Source organism: Syngnathus floridae, chromosome 1 (genome assembly GCF_059516105.1).
Source record: "Syngnathus floridae isolate MCC-2025c chromosome 1, RoL_Sflo_1.0, whole genome shotgun sequence".
Taxonomy (NCBI): domain Eukaryota; kingdom Metazoa; phylum Chordata; class Actinopteri; order Syngnathiformes; family Syngnathidae; genus Syngnathus; species Syngnathus floridae.
Window position 1 is genome coordinate 23,936,080 of NC_142413.1, and position 22,419 is coordinate 23,958,498.

A 22,419-nucleotide genomic window follows, 5' to 3' on the forward strand; every position below is an offset into this window, starting at 1 on the left:
GAGAGGGAGGGGGAGGGGAGAGGGAGGGAGGGGGAGAGAGTGAGTGTGAGTGAGAGCGTGAACGAGCGTGTGAGAGTGAGCGAGTGAGAATGAGTGTGTGTGTGTGTGTGTGTGTGTGTGTGAGAGAGAGAGTGTGTGAGAGAGAGAGTGTGTGAGAGAGTGTGTGAGAGAGAGTGTGTGAGAGTGTTCGTGTGAGTTAGCGTGAGCGAGCGTGTGAGCGAGTGTGTGAGAGTGAACGTGTGAGAGTGAGCGTGTGAGAGTGAGCGAGTGAGAATGAGTGTGAGAGTGTGTGTGTGTGAGAGAGAGAGAGAGAGAGAGAGTGTGTGAGAGAGAGAGAGTGTGTGTGTGTGTGAGAGAGAGAGGGTGTGAGAGTGTGTGTGAGTGTGCGTGTGAGTTAGTGTGAGAGTGTTGGCGAGAGTGTAGTGCGCGAGAGAGTGCGGGCGAGAGTGAGTGAGTGAGTGAGTGAGTGAGTGAGTGAGTGAGTGAGTGAGTGAGGTGAGTGAGTGAGTGAGTGAGTGAGTGAGTGAGTGAGTGGAGAGAGCGGCTGCGAGAGAATATCAATGTATAAAGAAAAACACAAGATCACAAGAGAGAGAGTGAGAGGGGGAGAGGGAGGGGGAGGGAGGGGGAGAGAGTGCGTGTGAGTGAGCGTGAGCGAGCTTGTGAGCGAAAGTGGGAGACCGAATGTGTGAGAGTGAGTGTGTGAGAGTGTGTGTGTGTGTGTGTGTGTAAGTGTGAGAGAGAGTGTGTGAGAGAGAGTGTGTGTGAGTGAGTGTGTGAGAGTGTGAGAGTATGAGTGTGTGTGAGTGAGAGAGTGTGAGAGAGTGTGTGAGAGAGTGTGTGAGAGAGGGGTGTGAGTGTGTGTGTGTGAGAGTATGTGTGTGTGTGTGTGTGTGTGTGTGTGGTGTGTGAGAGTGTGTGAGGGTGAGTGTGAGTGAGTGAGTGAGTGAGTGAGTGAGTGAGTGAGTGAGTGAGTGAGTGAGTGAGTGAGTGAGTGAGTGAGTGAGTGAGTGAGTGAGTGAGTGAGTGAGTGAGTGAGTGAGTGAGTGAGTGAGTGAGTGAGTGAGTGAGTGCACGCAAGTGTGTGCGAGAGCTTGTGAGAGAGAGATTATCAATGTATAAAGAAAAACACAAGATCATATACATTCTACATGTTTTTAATTGGTACATCAAATTTGGATCCAGGCACAAATAGTCTCACTAGCAAATGTCATGCAGCTGAACAATTTTATTGTCATGTTAACTGCGCACATTTTTTTCATTTTTTTTTCTAGAAATGCTATATTGGTCGTAATTTCAGTAGAATCTAAGGTCCAGAAAATTTCAAGTTCATTACAAAATAAAGTCTTTGCAATAAATAAATATTTATATTTATACTTTATATGTCGAAAATAAATACATTGTACATCTCATAAATAGGATCGCCCATATGTCCCCCTCAGCTGCTTGCCTTTTTTAATCATGTTCCTGACACGCTGAACATCACACATCAATCACTTGTTCTTCTGTCCCGCATTGATCACGCAGATCATTCAAAGGCCATTGAGCATTTATTCCATATTCTCGATGTCCATCTTAATCTATGTACTAGTAAGCTCCTTGTCCTCACTAGTAGAATAATTTGGTGCGCTAGTACAATGTCTTAGTGCCACTTATCACTTACTGGCAACCTTGGCAGTGGAACAAAACTGCACTTTTTGCCAACGGCATGCTACTGTACTGCTACGGAATAAATGCTCAAGGGGCAGCTATCCTCCATCTGGGTTGTAAGTGCTCTCAGATGAAGACGGCATTCGCCACATTTTCTGTCCAATGCGGGACATTCTCGTCTCGCTTCAGGCTGTGACCCCTCAGAACATGTCACGGGTGTGTACTGTACACTTGAGCCTTCTTCCTGTCCTTTGGCTCTCTGAGTCCATGTAGGAACGTGCCTCCTCTTCCATTAGCTCTAGTGCTTTCTTTCCCATCACGTGGTAAGTTAACCGTCCGTTGGTTCTGCGCCAACATGGTGCTAATTGAGCTCTAGGAAAAGTGGTTATAGCGCCTGATTGGAGCGCATTCTCTCGTCACTTTGCTGGGCTGCAGATGCAATGAAGCAACATCCAGGAACACAGATGTTTATATCAGTGCTCTTGGTAGCGAGCCGAGGCGAGGCGCTGACCTCGGAGGAGGGTAAACAGTTTTGTAGCAAACAAACCCCTTGTGGTCATGTCTTCTTGCAAGCGGGATCGCGCATCCAAGCTGCGGTCACCTGTATTGGAAGAGGTCCCGATAGGCCTGAGGAATTTTTTCAATCTCCACAGGCCGCGGTAAGAAGTGTGTCAGTTTCTGGTGCTTTTTAGTCCTGCTGCCCTCCCTGGGCGAGCCGTCTTTGTTCAAGGCCACGTAGTAGAAGCGCGCCGTGTCGTTGTGCTTGTACAGCGTTGACGCATACGTGTTGTACCAATTCTCCTCAAACTGCTCCCTGAACACGCACTCCGCCGTCAGCTTTCTCTGTGAAGAGAGGGGAAACTACATGTTAGGGTCTGTCGACATGAGAGAGAGCCTCCTTCTTCCTACTTTACCAGAAATATTGACTGGAAATTGTGTAGAATCGAATATAATGTGAAGGATTTAACAGTTCGTTTATTCATTATACAGCTCCTTTCGGTGTGTGCACCTTAGCCACCAGAGGGCAGTATAAGACGATTGCTGTTAAAATCACGATTGTTCAGTAACATCAATTGTTTTTGAAAGAGGATAAAGAATATATCTGTGAATGTTTGTGTTCATATGTCTTTTACAAAATGTTTGAATACATTCTGACGCTAGCTAGTTTAATTAGCTCGCCTATGTTTTTTTCCCATCGTGCGTTAGCATTAAGTTAGAGGCCTTTCATCGGACCATGTTATGTTAAATACACAAGTGTAATTTTAAATTTTATTTTTGATTCTAGCAAATAGGAGTGGCAATAACAACTTGACACAAGCACTTAGGCTCTTCTTTTTTCCTTCACCATCTGCTACTTCTTGTGAAATTCCCTAGTGCTTGTGACTCTAAACTCATGACAAAAACAAATCTGCAGTGATATGGCTTCTATCTTGAAAAATTAATTGGATCTTTTTTGGGCTCGGCGCTGGGTTAGCAATTCCAACCAGTTTGGGTTTACAAAGGCAATGCCCTGGACTCATTTTCCACATCATACAGCCAAGTAAAGGCCAATATTTCAGAATCTTTAAGAGTTCAAGCTAAACTAACGCACAGTTGGTCATTTAATAGGTTAATACTGTCTGCGCTTACAGCTCTGTTATGCTAGGGAAGGCCGTGAATCACAGTCACAATGTCTCCTTAAAAAAAACAGAAAACAGCATCTTGCGGTTATATTTCAACATGAAATGGGACAACCTTTGCGTGGATTTATGACTTCAGCGGCCTTTAAATGCAGCCACTGAATGACGTAGCTGCTGAACTGGGACACAGAATTTGAATAGCATTTGTCTGTGTACAGTATGTATGGGTTTACGATTTGCTCATATAAGTAGTTTTGGGGCCCTGTGATGGGTTGCGAGCAGTCCGGGCTACTTCCCGTCCCAAAGTCAGCTGGAACGGGCTCCTGCTCAGCCGCGAAACGAATGCGAACAAGTGATGCAGAACATGGATGGTCCGATGGAAGTCATATTGGGCACGTGGCCAAAACAAACAACATTTCTATCCGTTGTTAAGTTGCAACTCACTACACGACTGACAGAGACGAGTGCTTGTGATCATTGCTCTTCCATTTAAGTCCTGTAGGTGTCAGTGATTTACATTTTGAAACATTTGGAGCCAGTCAGACAATTGAAGAGTGTTTTAGGTTCCCATCGTCTGGGTTTGTCATCCAGTGATTTTCTGGTGCAGCCTATCCTAGCTGACTTTGAATGGAAGACAAAACGACACCGCCGTAGCGATTCTCTTGGCGGCAGTGCTTCCAGTATATGTACAAATACTAAATCAGCTTTTTAGGCTAATCAGATTTCAGCCACTAAGTTCCCATGTCAATCTAATTTGCCCAGGGCCTTTAGAATTAGTAGTGCTGGCCCAGGACAATGTAACATGTTTGTTTAACCAATAAGATTTTAAATTGATAGCTAACTGGCCAACAATACCATTTGCTGATTGATTGTTTGAAGGAAGCTAACTTTGACTAGCAACATGTCTGTAGTGATCAGCGTCTGAATATGTTGGATGTCTTTGTCATTATATTTATTAAGAGTTATTACGAAAAACAGGATGTTTACTGTAAACACATGAGTACTGTAACACTGTCTCATCTAATACTATACAGACGTATTTAGTGATAGTATTCAAAAATCCACAGCCTGTGATTACCAGAAAGTCATCTCAATGTCTTACAGCTGCTCAGGAGCATCCAACTGAACTTGACGTTTCAAAATGGAGCTTGAACCAATGTTTAATCATGTGTCCAATGAGGCGGTTCGCCATGGCTTTCCGCAATATAGCGTGCGTGTCATCAAACCGAACCCGTAGAAACTCATTTAAGCAGGTGCGCATTATGATGAGGGTGAGTCATTAGAATGACTTTTCACTTAAAATTCCAGAGTCGCTCTGCGGACCCGTTGACCTCTTGTCGTGCTGGGGGATCTTTTCCCTCTCTGTAATGCAACATGAACGCTTCACACACACACGCACACACACACACACACACACACACACACACACACACACACACACACACACACACACACACACACACACACACACACACACACACACACACACACACACACACACACACACACACACACACACACACACAGCGAGCGTCTCTAAAAGCTGTCCTGACAGCGCAGCGTGAGCGATGGCTGCCGGTTCAGCAGGTGAGAGCAAGCTGGCTGGCTGAGCGTGTGAGAGCAATAGGAAGACACAAGGGTACGAGCTCCTCGGCTGCCAAAGACCAGTCATTCATGCAACGCCTGCTTCTGGTTCTGCTCTGTAAGCAGACCGCACAGAGGGAGGATCCCCCCCAAGAAGGAAGCCCTCGTTGCAAAAAAGCAGGGCTTTAAGCTGATGCTTTGTCAGGCTGGAAGAGCTGTTGTGTGTAAACACACATGAACGGACCGTCCTATTAGACGTACTCGTCAAGGTCTGCTGACTCGTTGCAGCGGAAGAACCCTTTAACCTTTGACCCCGGCCTCCTTTGATCAGTGGCAACATGGAAAAAAAAAATGCTAGTTTCAATATGTACCATCTCCCAAAGCATATTTGCAGTTTGACATTTGCAAATTCTCACAGCAAGAGTAGAACAGGGAGCTCACACTTGGTAGGAGAACCTCCAACAGCCAACCAAAACTCATGGTTGGAAGCAACCATCCTAAAGAATAAACAAACATGAGATGGCTGACAGAGGCAGAGAGAATTCAGGGATGAATGGCTTTCAGGGATGAATGTCTAAATATCTAACAATTCATCAACAAAGCCTTAAATAGTAGCATTTAGCTGACTGTGACTGAGAGACTGACAGGTGTTGCGGTTTTGGTTAATAATAGAATTCAAATCAGCTCAGCTGTCAACTCTTACTATAACCTGCGGTAATTAGTTACTACTTGCATTTGACTATGAGAGGGACAGCCGCTATTTTTACTTGGGTTATGTTGGTCAGGTGTATACCAGGTCTCGTCGTCATCCCCCAATCACTGCTTCCCACCATCCGCCATCACATGCCCCTCAGCCCCTGGGGGTCAAAGCCCCAGGATACCAGACTCTTGATACATACGCATGCAGTAACAATATCTGCCATTTCAACACAATGGGCGAGTTTAAAGGTAGAAAGGTGGCCTCTGTTTCCAACGCTCTGGGCTAGAGTTTGGAGGGTGGGGATGGGGGGGTGATGGGCCAGAGAGGCCCCAGGTAATGCCTTGGGACACCTGATACACAGCCCTTGCATACTTTAGCCCCTCTATGTCTTCATCTCCTTCCCCTCTCTTGAGATAAAAACATTGTGTATGCATGACAAAGAGGGGGAAATTCTTCAGAACCAAGCAAACTGGCTGCTTCCATGTTTAACGCTGAAGGCCATCAAGTTCACCAACAGGAGATCTCAGAAAATCTGGACTCACTTTGATGAGACTTAAACAATATTTCCGTGATTCTGAATGACTTGAGTCCAACGCAACCCTATGAGGTGCTTTTTGTCTAAATGACCTGCGGTCGAAGGTTCATTTATAGAGGCGGAGTTCTAAGGGCAGCGTGTTAGACATAATTATTTCGTCTTGCTACAGTTTGCTATCAGCCCACGAGCCTTGACAACGCACTGAAACCCGGATGATTACGTGCGCTATTGAATTATTCAAACATTCAAAGGAATCGGGATAACCTAAGGAGCTATACTGAAACTATGGTGGAATATCCAACTTGCTTATTCTCACTTGCCAACATCAGGGCAAAAGACTATAGCAGACAGAAGCAGAGAGGAGGCCTCATTATTGAAGTAAACAAAAACTTTTCTTGAATAAAATATCAAATGATCACTCATACTTTACTTCTGTTGTTTCAAAGCATTGTGTATCATTCTGAGTTCCCAGGCAAGAAGTGCAAAGAATTGTGGAGGGTTTTTGACTCACCGACCCATAGAGCTCTCCTTTCTCGTTCATGCCGAGGTAGAGTCCGGCATCCACGCCCCTGATGCTGACCAGACCGACTGCCAGACTGATGAACTCCAGGATACCTTGGGATCAAACATGCACGCTGGTCAGGAAGCGCTCCACTGTACACACCCACACAAAGACGTCTGTGCACTTTTTTTTGGCACTTTCTCTACTGGTCTCACTATGGCTGCCTGCAAAGTCAGGAACACGCTTGTGTGTAATTTTCCTGCCCTAATGTGCCATCTACTTGGTGACATGAAAGGCATTTTTTTCCCCCATGGACCAATTCAGTTCTGCCTAGCAACAAGTGGACACACGAACATAATGTAATGTAACACGACGCAGCACATTTATAGAGAGGTACAATGATTGATCAATCAATCGATCAATCGATCGATCGATCAATCAATCAATCAATCAATATTTCTGATAATTGATTAATCGTTAGGAAACCTTTGCTAATTTAAAATGGTCCAAATCCAAAATGGAAATTCAGCCTCCCAACATTAGATATTCTCAAATATAGTCTGGAGTAAAAATTTTTTTCATATACTAAATATCAAAGTCCTAAATGGCGTCATTGTTCATGCTATCAGAGAATGGTTGGCATAGTGCCAGCAGCAATTTACCAACCAGCAAGTCTTCACTTGGCCTTTACTAGTGAGAAAAAATTGAGCACTAGTTTGACTTTGTGCTATTAGTACAACTCGTAAAGCCCCAGATGTTACTAGTAGTACAAATAGCACGCAAACTTGTGCACAGTTTTGTCTCACTAATGACATGTTGTCCTACTGGTCTATACAAATGTCATACATGATAGCAATAAAAAATTACTTAAGTTATTCCTGTGTATGTTTGGACAATTCCGTTGCAAAAAGCCTCCAATTGAATTAAAAATATAAGGCAAGTCTCAAGTTATATTGGAGGCATTTTATGAAGTTGCACTTGCTGTACAGCCAAGACTAGTGTACTGATTTTTTAAAATGTTTTCTATATGGCGTTTACAATCGCTTGTAATGTAACAAGAGAGATGTTTGGCATGAAGGCTGGTGATCGAGCGGTTTGGTGCCCCAGCGTTTTGCACACCTAACTAGCAGTGACTTTTATGAGGAAGCTGAGCCTTTTGTGCCTCCGATGCTGACTCACAGGAAGTTCCAGCGCAAGCGTACGTGAACTTCAAAGGGTGGGAACCAAGCAGTCAAATTAAAAGCCTGGATGCTGGGATGCAGAAGTTCGCAGTCAGAGAGGATCCAGCTGGCAGAGGCCAGCGTGCGGCCACCTGGGCCCCATCTTCCCTCGAGCTCACGGGGTGCCAAACACTGACAGTGTGTCTTTTTAATCAGAGCCATGTCTGACAAAAGGCTTTGCATCTGTAACTTAAGTCGTGCCAGAGACAAAGACGAGGACCACCCATCCTTTTTATGCGCACCGTCCTGTTTTTTTGGACGTCTCCACTGGAAGCCTACCAGAAGTTCTGCTTTAGCCCGCACCTGCTTCCTGCATGCTACACGTCCGCACCCTCGCGGCACCAAGAGAGGAGACACCTGTGGGCGGCGCCCAAAGGGAATTCGGTTTAGGAGAAAAGGTGATTGTGACGCATATTCACTGGGGATGTAAAGAGCTCAAGAGTGACATTGATTCATTTAATTGGTTGTGTTGCCTCACCTGCAAACAATGTGTAACCTGCACTTGCATGTGAAAGCAAGATGGTGGTACATTGTTAGTCATTTTTTTCAAATATATCAAATAATTCATAACTTTGATGCTTGTACGCAACATATTTGAATTTCATTTAAAGTGGTAGGATGTAACAAAGTAAAAATACTCTGTAGTTGTCTTTAAGTTATCTATCTATCTATCTATCTATCTATCTATCTATCTATCTATCTATCTATCTGTCCATCTGTCTATCAGTCTATCAGTCTGTCTGTCTGTCTGTCACGTGTTAATGAGTGTTTCAGTAAATTGCGATGAATGAATACGTACCAAACCTACTGTGGTCCTGCCTGGTCCCGTGCACCGTCCCATTAGGGAATATCTCCAGCTGGAAGCCGGTCCTGCAGTAGAGCTGCCGCCGCCTCAGGATGCCTTTGAGGTGTCCAAAGTCGGTGGGCGACCCCCGCTGAAGGCCCCCTTCGATCTGGCCCAGGCGCTCGTTCAAGCCCAGCGGAGACTCCGGCTGCAGGGGCGCGTTCCCAAACGCAGGAAAATTTTGTAAATCCAAGTCTAGCGCTCCGAACAAAGTCCCCACCTCGGCCATGGTGTGCACGGCCGTCAGGTTAAAACTAACCGAAGGCATTTAAAGTGGTGAAAATGTCCGAGCCATACAGGCTGAACAAAGTCCTCTCGTCATCCGTTTTGATATGTACGCTAATAAGAAGGAAAAGACTCTATTATATACATCCTCCCCACTTATTCTCCTCACATTGGCCACGCCTGGCTGGCATCCTCTTGTTGCGCGCACCTCACTCGGAGCGCAGACTCCTCCAATCCAACTTGTCTGCAATTCCGTCGTCTACATGAAATCTTGGTTCCTCAATGACAAGTCGTGAGAGATGCATTCAAAGACCATCCTTGAAATTTTACCACGCAACGATCCATCCGCGGCTTTTTGGGAGCTCGCGCTCTGTGCAATCCACGCTTACGCGCAAGTGTCAGTGCCAACAAGCGGAGGTTCTCATGAGAGCCGTCTCTCCTCCTCCTTCTCCTCCTCCTTCTCCTCCTCCTCTTTGGAAGCAGGTGCTTCCTCGCCCCGCTGCACTACGTCTGCAAATATTGCAGCAGCTTTAACCACTTGTAGGCCCTACTGCTAGCGAGAAAGGGAGGGGAAAGCTCAATTGTCGTGCACCATCAAACGTGACTGGTGTGAAACCACCACAGCTACTAAGTGACGTTAAAGGGCTTGTCAAGTGCATTCAGAAATCTGTTTTGAAATACATTACACGTGCTTGACGATGGGTGCTTGCAACATGTGATGAAACTGAGAACTATTGAATGGCAGGGGACAGTTGAAAGAGCTTAGTGTAAAATAGCTTAACATGGCTTGATGAACCACCTCCATAAATTTGCAAGTTTCACCAAATTTTATCTAGACATGGCATAAGTATAGATTTCCACATTCATTTTGGTGATGATTGATTGAAGTCCTGTAACGTTAAGCAACACTAGACGTTTTCTCGATAATGATGGAAAGGAAAAGGCTTAAAGGCTCCATAAAATCCAAAATATTTGTGCAATTGTTTTTAACTGCAGCCCACTTACCTGTATTTTTATTTTATGTCAAGAGAGCATATAGAAAAAGGGAATGAAAGATAAGTCTGGACTTTGTACCTCTTTCTGTACACAGCGGGGCAACAAGTCCTGACATGTCGAAGCATGACCTGAAAAAAAGAAAACAGCTGTTTTGCAAAGACTTTGCTTGTGTCAAGTGAAAACAAACAGCAGGAGTGTTTTAACTAGATCATTGTTCTTGAGATATCAGTGACAGCGGGGTGGCTGCTGTGAGCTGCATGAAGACATCAATAGCACAATTCAAGTTGGAGACATGTTACGTAGTATGGTCGACCACCCTCAAGCTGTCTTTATGGAAAGCACCCCCCCTCGTCAACACAAGCAGCAGCATGACATACAAGTTGTCTGTTCAAATGTCTCACATTTGAAGTGAGACAGTGCATAGGGATCAGTGATTTTAAACTGAATTTAGGTCTGGGCTCTCACTGTTGCTTTAGGTCAGGGGTCACCAAATCCGATCCTCAAGGGCACCTATACAGCATGTTTTATATGCAGCCCTACAACAACACACCTGATTCAAATGATCAGCTCCACAAACAGGTTGAACATTTGCAATTGTCGGACTCGACACCTTCCTGAAGAGGTTTACGACTGCCATAGGATGGCAGCAAAGGACTCATTTCCTATTGGACAGGACAACAAGCTGACTCAATGAAGCTTCACCTAACTTCAACATAGTTCCTTGGCACCCAGATGCCTCAACATGGGCACTAAGCATTACGTCAATATGATATAGTATTGATGTGTGTGTCTGTGTTTGTGTGTGTGTATATATATATATATATATATATATATATATATATATATATACGTATATATTTTTTTTCAATATTTAATCGCAATTAATTGCATTTTTTGTATTGCTAACTATAGTTAATCGCACATTTTATTTTTTGTAAAAAATACCTTGATTGTTTTTCTGATCCATGAATTTAGCAAATTTTGATACCCTTAATATAAAGAAGAGGATTGATTTTCATATGCAGACACATTTTTTAGTGAATTGAATTCAATTTATAAAAAGTCACACAAACAGCCCTCAACAGTCCATTCTAAGAATTCAAAATTTGGGCAATATAAAAAATACAACATGCATATGAAATGTAAACAAGGACTCAGCCTATAGTGCAACAAAGCATTTTTAAAGATTATTTTGAATTTAGCAGCAATATAGCTATGAAAATCCTATAAATGTACACTCTCCACCTGTTAATATGAATGTGAAATTGCCCCTATATTATTTTAACAATAAAATACATTTTGAATCAGAAATAAGGGAAAATAGTGACAATCAAATACAACTATTGTTTATGGAAAGGATTTGGGGATTTTCTTGACTGATTTTTCTGCCAGAATGAATAGAAAAATATCAATTTAATAAGACGCAAAAAGTAGACTGCTCTTTTTGGGTGGCAAATAACATGCTGCAGTCTAGATCTGGCCCAGGCATTGAGTTTTATATGTAATTGAGAGCAAATTGAATTGATTTTGATCTGGTTTTATCAACACAAGGTGAAGTAGAACCCCCCCCACCTTTCCATTTTCTGTATGTGGCCCTCCATGGAAACGTTTGGATATCCCGCTGAGACGGTATGACTTGACACCCTCCAAAGCATGCAGGCCTGCTTAGCAGATACTTATTGTGACTATAAATCTTGCGGGCGTGTTGGGACTTCATTGAAGTTGGCGAGTGGACAGTGGCTTTCAGCACCATGCAGGCTATGAAAGGTGGCGAGGGTGACGGATGCCTGGGGGCCTCTGCTCGATGAATTAGCCAAGGGGTTGGCGAGGAGTCAGGTCAAGTGCGGCTTTGTGCAAGCGGACATCGGGGCGCTCACTACACAGGAGCCTGAAAAGACGTTTTGTCTCAGTTGGGGCAAAGATATGAAAGAGAAGAGAGGAGGAGGGACAGAGAGAGAGGCTAATGTCCAGTAGAACATAGGAATGAGTGTACTATTTTGTGGAGAAATATATTTTTATATATATATATATATATATATATATATATATATATATATATATATATATATATATATATATATATATATATATATATACACACACACACATATATATATATATACACACACACACACACACACACACACACACACACACACACACACACACACACACACACACATCTATATCTATATCTATCTATCTATCTATCTATCTATCTATATATATATATATATATATATATATATATATATATATATATATATATATATATATATATATATATATATATATATATATATATATATATATATATATATATATATATATATATCTTTAAATCCTTCAAACTCTTCGTCCTCCGTGTCACTTACGCACAAAGCCGTTAATGATGCCGGTAGTACTTGGGGCCCTTTGTCATCCCGTGATCGAATCTTTGTCCTTTATGTAAACAACCGCCGCGCCGCGCCACTGACGTCACTTGAAATTCAAATTACAGTAATCCCTTGCTACATTGCGGTTCGTTTCTCGCAGTTTAACTTTTTTTTTCTTTTTTTTTAATTTTGAAAATTTGTGAAAAAATTCACATATGTCGCTCCTCAGCCTTATGGCAGGGGGTGCTAGTGATCCCGGGATGCCTCATGCGCCTACCTGTAGAATAAGAGATCTCCAGTTCAAATTTACTGAGGAGCAGTCGTCCATTTATTTCATTTTACATTCATTTTTTTTTCGTTTTTTACATTTCGTTTTACAATGGAGGATTACATATCCAAACGATTTTCAACTATGAATTTTTGGTCGAAGCAGGTGGTCATCAGTAAAGGAAGACCAACTCCGGAGTTCAAAGTTTTGATTCGGACAACGGGACTTCGGAGCATGTTTTTTCAAACGGAGCGGTACGCACGATCGAAAACAAGTTTTTGATTCCATGTTTTTATGTGTGAAGACTGCTGATATGCAATTTTAATTGAAATATTTCAAATAAAATAATGAATAAGCCACTCTCGAGCAGCGTTCCCCAACCTTTTTTGTGACACGGTTAGGTGTCGGACAAAATTGACCGGGGGGGGGGGGTGACGTCAGTCCCTCCTCCAGTCATTAACCTCACCGCACGTCACTATCTATCTATCTATCTATCTATCTATCTATCTATCTATCTATCTATCTATCTATCTATCTCTCTCTCTCTCTCTCTCTCTCTCTCTCTCTCTCTCTCTCTCTCTCTCTCTCTCTCTCTCTCTCTCTCTCTCTCTCTCTCTCTCTCTCCATCCATCCATCCATCCATCCATCCATCCATCCATCCATCCATCCACAAGCTTGTGGTGTCTGTAAAATTAATTACGTCTTGTATTTAAATATATAGTGTGTAATTATTTCTGTTATGTGTCTAGTGAATAGCAGACGATTAATGTCAAGTGATCTTATTTGAAATAAGCGGTTTGCATAAATGTTTGTATAAGAGTGGAGCTAGCTAGCTAGCTATATGGCCTTCAATGGCATTAACATACGAACATAGATATTTTTTAATGTGTTTTTAAGAAATGAAGATTGACTTGAAAGTATAAACAACAAAAAAATAATTTCCCGGCTTTGATGTTGAGGACTTTTGTCTTCTGACAAAAATAAATTGTTGGATTTAGATACTCAGGCCCACTTTTTGGAAACTTTAAAGGTCAAATTAAATCAAACTGTAGTGAAAAAAGTCAGAGGTGGTACCTTTTGATTCCATGTTTTTTGGTAGCTAGTAGAGTTACATCTGTTGCTGGTCAGCTGTATTTTATAGTTGACAAGGCAGATTTATGGTTGCAGACACACGCACACAAACACATACACATGAACACACACTAACACACTGACTTAAAATGTTCCCATATGCTGCGAACCTGCCGAGGATATAGAAATGAAGATAATGACCTCAAGTGTACGTCTGCAGCTTTGAAGTCGCTCTCCCGGGAGCACACACATGCACACACACAGTCCCAATAGAAAATACACTCGGCGGATTGGAGGCTAACAAGTGCCTCACCTATTTGTTTGGATTAGAAAAAATTCATACGTGTCCTCTTTGGCGAGGTTAGCAAAGGTCTGCTTAGGCAAATAAAGTGGATATGTTTTACATATAGATACATGTTGGATTCAATTATGGCGCTTTGCTGGAGGACTGTTTTGACATTTTGGGAAAGCTGCATGTTCATGTTCTTGATGTTCTAGAGATACAGTATGTCTTTGAAATGTGTGTAGTGCGTTGGAGAGTGAAGGAATGGGGTCGAAATACAAAAAGTCCTACCTAGCTACAAAAACAGATATGCTCAAACCTCATTGAATAAAGTACATAAGCAGAAAAGTATATTCACATATTAAATCAATAAAAGAAACACTTTAAGCTTATAATTATACCTACACACCAAATCAATAAAGAAGACATAACTAGACATTTTTAATAGATGGTAATGAGAAAGGTTTTTATAACTTTATGATCTGATATATATTTTTGAGCACTTTGAAATAACAAATGACTTTTGATATGTTGCCTAAATAGCTTAATGACCCTTAAGGAACTGTGTAATGCATGCCTGATGTTTTTTCTCTAAATCATGGACACGGCCAGAGTCGTCTTGACCGTTCAGTACTTGATTGTATCTTATGTTTTGACTAATGCTAGACGCCCGTTTTTGATTACTACTGAACGCTCTGCACAGAGGGAAATATTTTGCCTAACAAAGAAAAGATACGGTTGGAAGCATGATTAAACTAAGAATATAATGACGTAAGCAAAGACATGAAGTATCAAAAGCACAAACTTTACATAGTCAGGGAACAGCAATAGATTAATGATGTCACAGCCAAAAGCTAACATAATTTCGTACAAAATGACAAAATTGAAAGAATGAGGTACGACAGTGTATGTCCAAGACTGGAGAAGAATGTTCACAGGAAGGTCACGTGGAGATAAAACCAGCAGGTGCCAGAGGGAGCCAGCCAAGGACTCGGCCAAAGATGATCGCCAAGGCCGAAAGACGGGATGGAAGACAACAGCCCCCACACACACTGAATCGCCCATAACCAGCACCCACTCCCATGGCGAACTTGCCCCACCCCAAAGACTCATCACCCATCAAACTCGGCCCACACTGGCATGTGCAGCTGATATAAGCTAACCAAAGAACCTTGAACGTTGCCTTTTCTGAATGGAGACTTTCCGCTCTTGAAGGGCCCAGCGCTGTATTATACTTTCCTGAAAACAGAGCTATTTGAACAAGAATTGTGATTGAACTCAACCAAACTGTGTAAGTCTAATTTCTGCTTCAGTGTCTTAGCATTTTCCTAAATCTGAAGAAATCAAACGAGCACGCAGTGAGTAAATTGGATAACAGGTGATTGGCAATGGCTTTTGCCGTGAGGCGCAGATAACGCGCTCCCTAAATTGTGGACAAAATCCAACAAGATTGAACAAGATCGGTGTTCCAAAAGCTGCTCCTGTGCTCTGTAAATGCCACCATGCATCTCATTAGTTTGACTAATAAAACAAAAAGGAATGCTTGGTTATGTAATAGCTTGATGCATTTTTTGTAAATAGCTGATTTTTTTTCGTATTACGTCAAGTGTAACTCTTCATGGTCCTTAGGTTGTAAACAGCCTCGGCTTAGGCTCACTGCCCATTTTTTCTGTTTTTTTTTTGCAAAAAATATTAAAAAAAAGAAAATAAATAAAAGTGGTTTGTAGTTAAACGTGCGGCAATTTTAGATTTGCAACAGACGGCCCAATGCCGTATGGTGTTCCGCAGGGTTCAATATTGGGGCCGTTGCTGTTTGCATTGTATTTGCTGCCCTTGGATTTCATCTTTAGTAAGCATGGTATTTCTTTTCACTGCTCTGCGGATGGCAGTCAGGTCTATGTCCTGCTAAGAAAAAAGATTGTTTCTCTTCAAGGCCACTTTTGTTCTGTCTGGTGGAAATAAAAGCCAGAAGAACACTAAACGTCTTCAACTTCAACAAAAAGAAAACAGAAGCTATGGTGTTTGGTCCCCGTGGCACTTGCTCCACATGGGTTTAGTCCCCAGTTTGTGATGCTGCGAATGTGAGTGTGAATAATTGTTTCTCTATACTGTAGGCACCCTGAGATTGACTGACCGTTCACGCATGGACCTGATAAGCAATGTAGAGAATGGATGGATGAACAGATAACAGATTCATTAGAATACTGAGCCCTCAAACACTCATACTGGTTAAAGAAGATAGCCTCCTGCTCCCTATGATACACCACTTGTGTGATCACATCTGATCTGGGATCAGGTTCTTGGGAACCACTCTTAACCCCAGACATGTGAGGGCACCAAAAGATGGCGGGATTTGATGTCGGCGGTGAGCACAGGAGTGTGCCGGGGGGGTCAAAGCCCAGCATGTCCTGGTCAACAAAAACAGCACAAGTCAAGTTGCAGAGAAGAGGCACATGCTCCCAGAGAGAAGGGCTGCTATCATCTGTTCTTATTTTATCTTTTGTGAAGCAGCATGTGGAAAATGATCTTCGCTGTGAGTTATTTGCAGAGCTGGATTCCGTGTTATTTCATTCCCAAGCAGAGACATAACAGAGAGGGTCTCCACTTTCATGCAGGTGGTCCCTCGGCCTTGTTCAAGGGCGCTGTGTGCGTTAGGGCGGGGGGTGTAGAAGTTCAGGTGGGTGGCTGGATTGTGAGGGAAGGGGGGACAGGCAGATGCATGCGAATATAGGTAATGGTTTAACATTTCATGGCCCGCCCACCCAATGTAAAGATTGTGTTAATTCATTACTTTGCTTTGGTTTCATGCACTAATGACGACACCTCACCTCCCCCACCCTGACCCATCGCCCAAGGTTCTATTAAGTTGAAGATAACGCTAACTCCAGTTTGACATACAGTAAACCCCCCTGCATTGTGGGTCTCAAGTTCACACTCCGGCAATTTTGTGTTGTTGTTTTTTTTGGACTGTTAATATAACTATTTGTAGTCTAACTGTAGTAAAGTGTAGAATGCAGTGTAATTCCACTTTCAACCACTTGATGTCAGGACACTTATGTAGTAAGAGAAGGTGTAAATTTGAAAGAAGAAGAACGAAAACAAAGAATTTCAACGCAGTCTAGCTTTTGTTTAAAATTATTGATTGTTATCGGCTGTAATTCTGTTTTCAAACGCTACAGGAAGTGACAGCTCATTTTATAATGTGCATCATTGGACATGACTATTGGTGTATTTTGGGAGATAAGTTACATTTGTTAGTTTGAGAAAAAAATGAATTTACTTACTGTAAACGGAAGAATCTGTACACTGTACAATATTTTAGTATTTTAAATGATTTGTGATTCAGATTTTTTTTAAATTAGACGTGGGGAATTTACGTTTTAGATATCTGTAACTAGATGCATAACAGGTCAAAATAAAATAACATGTATGACGACAACTGTATCTCAAACTGGAGTTACAGATAATTAGCTATTCATAATTTACAAGCGGATGTCTGCAACTGAATTGTATGAGTGTGGTAGGAAACCCGTATAGAGTGCGTGAATGGCAAAAGTGACATCATTTGTCCTAAGTAAAACGACATTGCTGATATCTTTAATTCAGTTTTGACTAGACAAAACTGAATTACAGATAATTGTATCTGTTGTTTAGACGAGTCCCAATTATGTTACAGATCATCTTGGATGAAAATTTCAAATTTCTTAATTACAGCTCTGACATTGTATGTATGGTTTTACAAAAGACCTCTCTAATTGGGTTGCCATTGGACCGTATGGATGATTGACACTTCTTGTGAGAACAGCAATAGCGTCCCCACGTGTGTTTCTTTGCTTTAACCTCGAACGGTGTGACATGAGGGGTTAGTTTGGAGAGTGTGTATGCGTGATCATGATCCTGTCTGATGAGGGAACGGCCCCTTGGAGCGAGACGATTATGTTCAGCGCAAGGATCCAGCCTCAAACAGATGTTAGGCGGCCTTTGTAAAGGCCTTGGCTCGCAGCCCGGGCCTACCTATCTGCACAGCTATTTACATGGCAATCCAGCTGCTCGCTCTCTTTTCCTGCTCGCTCTCTCCCTCTCCTTCCGCTCGTATTTGCATGGCCCCGCTCTCCCCTCGCCGTTTGAAATCAAATACCCGCTCACATATAAACTTTGATCAATCAAAGCCACTAATTTGTTTAGCTGACAAGACAGCTGAATTCAGGTTCGCTTGGGGAGGGGGGGTGGGGGGAGGCCAGGCGGTCTGGATCCCAGAATATCTTTCTGCTGACGCAAACCTTTAGCCCACGATTTATTCTTAGTTATTTTTCCCTCTTAGAAAACACGACTGCATCGCTGATAGTCTTACCTACTGCACTTTTTTGTCTGTCCGCTGGAGATGTGGACATTTCTGTTTTCTCACTCATTGTATGAGCTGACGCCGGACGTTTAGGGCTGCCTTTAAGTCATGTTGCCATCGAGCAGGTTGCCAAAATCCTTGAGATGGAACTGAAATAGCCACTTTTTGGTACCCCTTTGCAAGGCGGCGAGGTTCCCAAAGGGTGGCGCAAGAACGGGAAGAACACAAGATGCACCTTTTCTCAAACGAACCTTCTCTTGGAAAAATCTTTTTTGGGGGTCCAAAACGTGATCATCAGGATTTTATAATCTCAATCATTTTGCAATTTTACATTGTGTCAGATTGTAGAGACTTTAGACCATCAAACATGTATTGTCTCGTACCGTACCGTACCATACTGTGTTCCAGTCCAGTCCAGTCCAGTTCAGTCCAGTCCAGTCCAGTCCAGTCTAGTCTAGTCTAGTCTAGTCTAGTCTAGTCTAGTCTAGTCTAGTCTCGTCTAGTCCCCAGACCATATGTAGGTACCTGTATGGAAAACAAAAAAAATCTAGAGCCATTTGTTGCAACTGATGACTTGGTGACTCTCGGGGGTCCAGGAACGGCAGTTTGAGAACCACTGTCTCAGAGTGCAGAAGCAGTTCCAGTGAGTGTCAGTGAGAAGAAACATCATCTTTAAGCGGAAGAAATTGGAGTCAAGTCAGTAGAGGGCGCTAATGTTTTCTCAGCCGACACTTCACATTGCCTCACGCAAGGTGATGCTAAGACAAATGGAGAGTCTTTTCTTCATTAAAGAGGGAAGTTCAGCCTTTTGTTTGTTTTTAAGATTCTGTCTTCACGTGTGATGAGTCCTGTCTCCGTTTGTGCAATCAAAGCTGTTTGTTCGTCTGATGCCTCTGCTAATCGCAGTCAGACCTGCCACATTATGGAGGTCATTTTCTGTCAAGAGTGATGCACACTTTGGCACGACTATGTAGGCCTGCGCACGTGAATGCTTAGTTTGTTTAGCAAATAGGATTCACACAAGGCATGTCTTTCCTATGCTCACGGACAGGAAGCAGTTCTCTCCAAGAGACCTTTTCATTAACTCAAAGAGCATTTTGGCAATGAGGATACACAAAAGCACTGATGAAGCCTGTGGGTTCATTGTTGATGAATTTTATCATAGGTGAAAAAAAATGTAAAAGAAATCCACGTAAAGTCTTCAACGTCTTTAACTTTGATGTTCTAATGGCAAATAGTTGATTGAGACAATCTCTTCACTGGCAGAAAGCAGAGCGGAGGCTGAAACAGGTGCAGCGTGTTCATCGCGTCCTGATGGAGCAGACCGAGGGCCAAAAACATATTGGACGTGTTTGCAAACACATGGCCAATGTTAGCTCACTTTGTCCAGCAGGAAGGGAAAGAACTAAAAAACAATACTTTAATTGCGAGCGGCGCCAAGGACACGCAGATGGCTTGTACTTTAATTTGCAGCAGATCTCTCCAACTATTGGGAGGAAGAACCAACTTTCCTGTCTGGGATTACCACAGCAAGTTACACGCATGATATGTTTGGCACATTTTTGCCCTATCTGACGCATTTTCAATCTCAATCCCTGTGTCCAAAGTCAACCACTACCAACATTATCAAGTTAAGTTACGTACCGTATTTTTCGGACTATAAGTCGCATTTTTTCCCCCCATAGTTTGGGTGGGGGGGCGATTTATACTGACTTATATGTGAATTTTTTCACAAATTTTCAAAATTAAAAAAAAAAAAAAAGGTGAAACCGCGATAAACGAACCGTGATGTAGCAAGGGATTATTGTAATTTGAATTTCAAGTGACATCAGTGTCGCGGCGCGGCGGTTGTTTACATAAAGGACAAAGATTTGATCACGGGATGACGGAGATGACGAAGGGCCCCACATACTACCGGCATCATTAGCGGCTTTGTTTGTAAGTGACATATATATATATATATATATATTGAACCCAACCTTGTGATTGTGATTTTCCGCAATGTGCTCTTCTGTCCATTGTGTGTCATATTTTCTAACATTCCTCAGTTACGTGCACTCCCACCTCATCTTAACACACACGCACACACGTATACACACACACACACACACACACACACACACACGCTCACAAACGTACACACGCACGCACACCTTCATCTTCCATGTTTGTATCACAGCTTTATTTCACACGTAAGGTCACGCAGCAGCAGCAGCAGCAGCAGCAGCAGCAGCAGCAGCAGCAGCAGCAGCAGCAGCAGCAGTAGCAGCAGCAGCAGCAGCAGCAGCAGCAGCACAGCTGGCATCAATATGGCAGACGTCTTTCTCCGTCCAGCACTGGGAACTTATATTCATAGGGCTAATCAGTTTAAAAGATAATGAAAACTGAGATTGTTTACAGAGATTAGGCCTTTAGAAATGGAGTAATCAGCGTTTTGAGAGTGAACTGACAGTGGCGTGCGCGGCAAAACTAAGCGACGTGGGCGGAGCTCTCCGACCCCTGATGTCATGGCAGATACAAGATAGAGGACGTTCTCCTCGGCTACTCTCTCCATTTGCTCCTCTTTGCTGGAATGAAATTAGTCAGCGTGTAACGGATGGGGCACCTGTCAGCCAGATGTGTTTGACTAATGAGAAAAGTGAAGCATGAAGTAAGCATTTTGACAAAAATGTGGAGAGAAAAATTAATCTTGGGCCTAATTTCACTCCAAATATGCGTTTGGATTTATGTGGGATGACTTAACAGAGGTGCTACATCTTCAATGTATTTGTAAGCATAAACGACAATGAAGCGCATTAGTGAGAGCTTGTTGCTGACGTTGTGTTGTTTGTTGCCCGAGCAATTTAAGCCCGTTCCGATTTTATTGATTGGATTTACACAGAGGGCCTCGTCTTAATTGGGGAGGGGCTCCCCTGTAAGCCATGAAAGAAATTATCAGCATCTTACATCACATCCAACAAGAGGGTAACATAGGTTTAGAATTTAGACTTGCATACCACCACTCCTAATTCACCAGCCAAACAGAAATTGTACACGCTTACAACTGCTGAGTGGGAAGTAACTCCAATTGGGTGAAAGAGCTAACCCAGCAATGCTCGGTCCCTTTCAGACATTTAAACCCAGAGGATCAGAGGATACGGGCACTTGTTTTGGCCATGAAAAAGGTCCAGACAAAAGTGGGCACTTTTCCTCAGGTAAACAAACATCAGCAGCGCTTTTATGAAAGTAGTTCATATGTGTCTCATGAGAATTACATGAAGTCTGGTTAGTGTCCTTTTTTTCATCTCCCGACTTGTTTTTGCATACTTTAGTGCGAGGACTCCTTCTGGAAAGGAGCACAGGGGTGTGAATCTTTTGTCTGGGTCAGAACACACGCTTTCAGTGTGGCGGGAAGCAGCGAGGCAAACCTCGGCCCAATGATCAACGCCAATGGCATCCTCCGCTACGGCACCGGAGGGAATCTGCATTGTGAACACAGGACATAAAAGTCACATAAAGTTGCATAATCAGGTGAAAAGAGAAGCACGGAGGTCTTTATAAAAGAACCGTTCTAAGTTTGGCACTATGGCGCAGTGGGATTTTTTTTTTTTGTTTAAGTGTTACGCATATGCCAGCCGCTGCCTCCACTCTGATACTCTTGTTTGCTAAATCTGGCCATTCATTTCATGTGAGAGCGCCCCTTACAGTGTACTCCATCCATTTCTTTCCCAGAGGAGCATGACAGGAGGCGGCCTGTGCTCCGCCGCGCGCCAATAGGAGCTCGGAGTTGGGTGGTCTGTCCGTCAACAGCAGATTTGAGGCCGGGCCTGAGAAAAGCAGCTCGGCCGTATCACTTTCAAAGAGTGAAACCCAAAGCAGCGGCTGCTCTCTGCAGCCTGCCGCAGCCTCATATGCACAAAGACACCTGTTGTTCAGCCTCCATAGGAGGACTTGATCCATGGAGGTGTTCGTGCCATCTTGTTTTCACTTCGTTGGGTTGCACATGATAAAGTAAGTGTAGTACTGAAACCACGCTGTGTCAAAAACAGCTTTGAACATAAGGAAATAGCCAACTGTAAAGAGAAACACAAGGTTCAACATTCCTTCAGCGGACTCTGGTCTAAGTATCGCGCCAGAGCCAGATGATAAGGTTGTATTTCTTTCTTTATATCATAAAATACAATTATTAGGGGTGCAACAAAAACCGAGTACGAAGTGTTTTTTGA

General features: G+C 42.9%; 1 protein-coding gene across 2 annotated transcripts; it reads right to left on the reverse strand.

Annotated features, from left to right (window-relative positions):
• Positions 1 to 1,137: 1,137 nt before the first annotated feature.
• fgf16 (fibroblast growth factor 16) lies at positions 1,138 to 9,389 on the reverse strand. 2 transcript variants are annotated; one of them, XM_088389674.1, is made up of 4 exons: positions 9,210 to 9,389; positions 8,610 to 9,123; positions 6,600 to 6,703; positions 1,138 to 2,493 (listed from the first exon to the last, which is right to left on the reverse strand). In XM_088389674.1, the coding sequence occupies exons 2-4, from the start codon at positions 8,920 to 8,922 to the stop codon at positions 2,248 to 2,250; spliced, it is 663 nt and encodes a 220-aa protein (XP_088245800.1). In that variant the 5' UTR covers positions 8,923 to 9,123; positions 9,210 to 9,389; the 3' UTR covers positions 1,138 to 2,247. The 2 variants fall into 2 exon arrangements, with proteins under 2 accessions (XP_088245800.1, XP_088245791.1); XM_088389665.1 differs by having other exon boundaries at positions 8,610 to 9,389.
• Between the last annotated feature and the right edge of the window lie 13,030 nt (positions 9,390 to 22,419).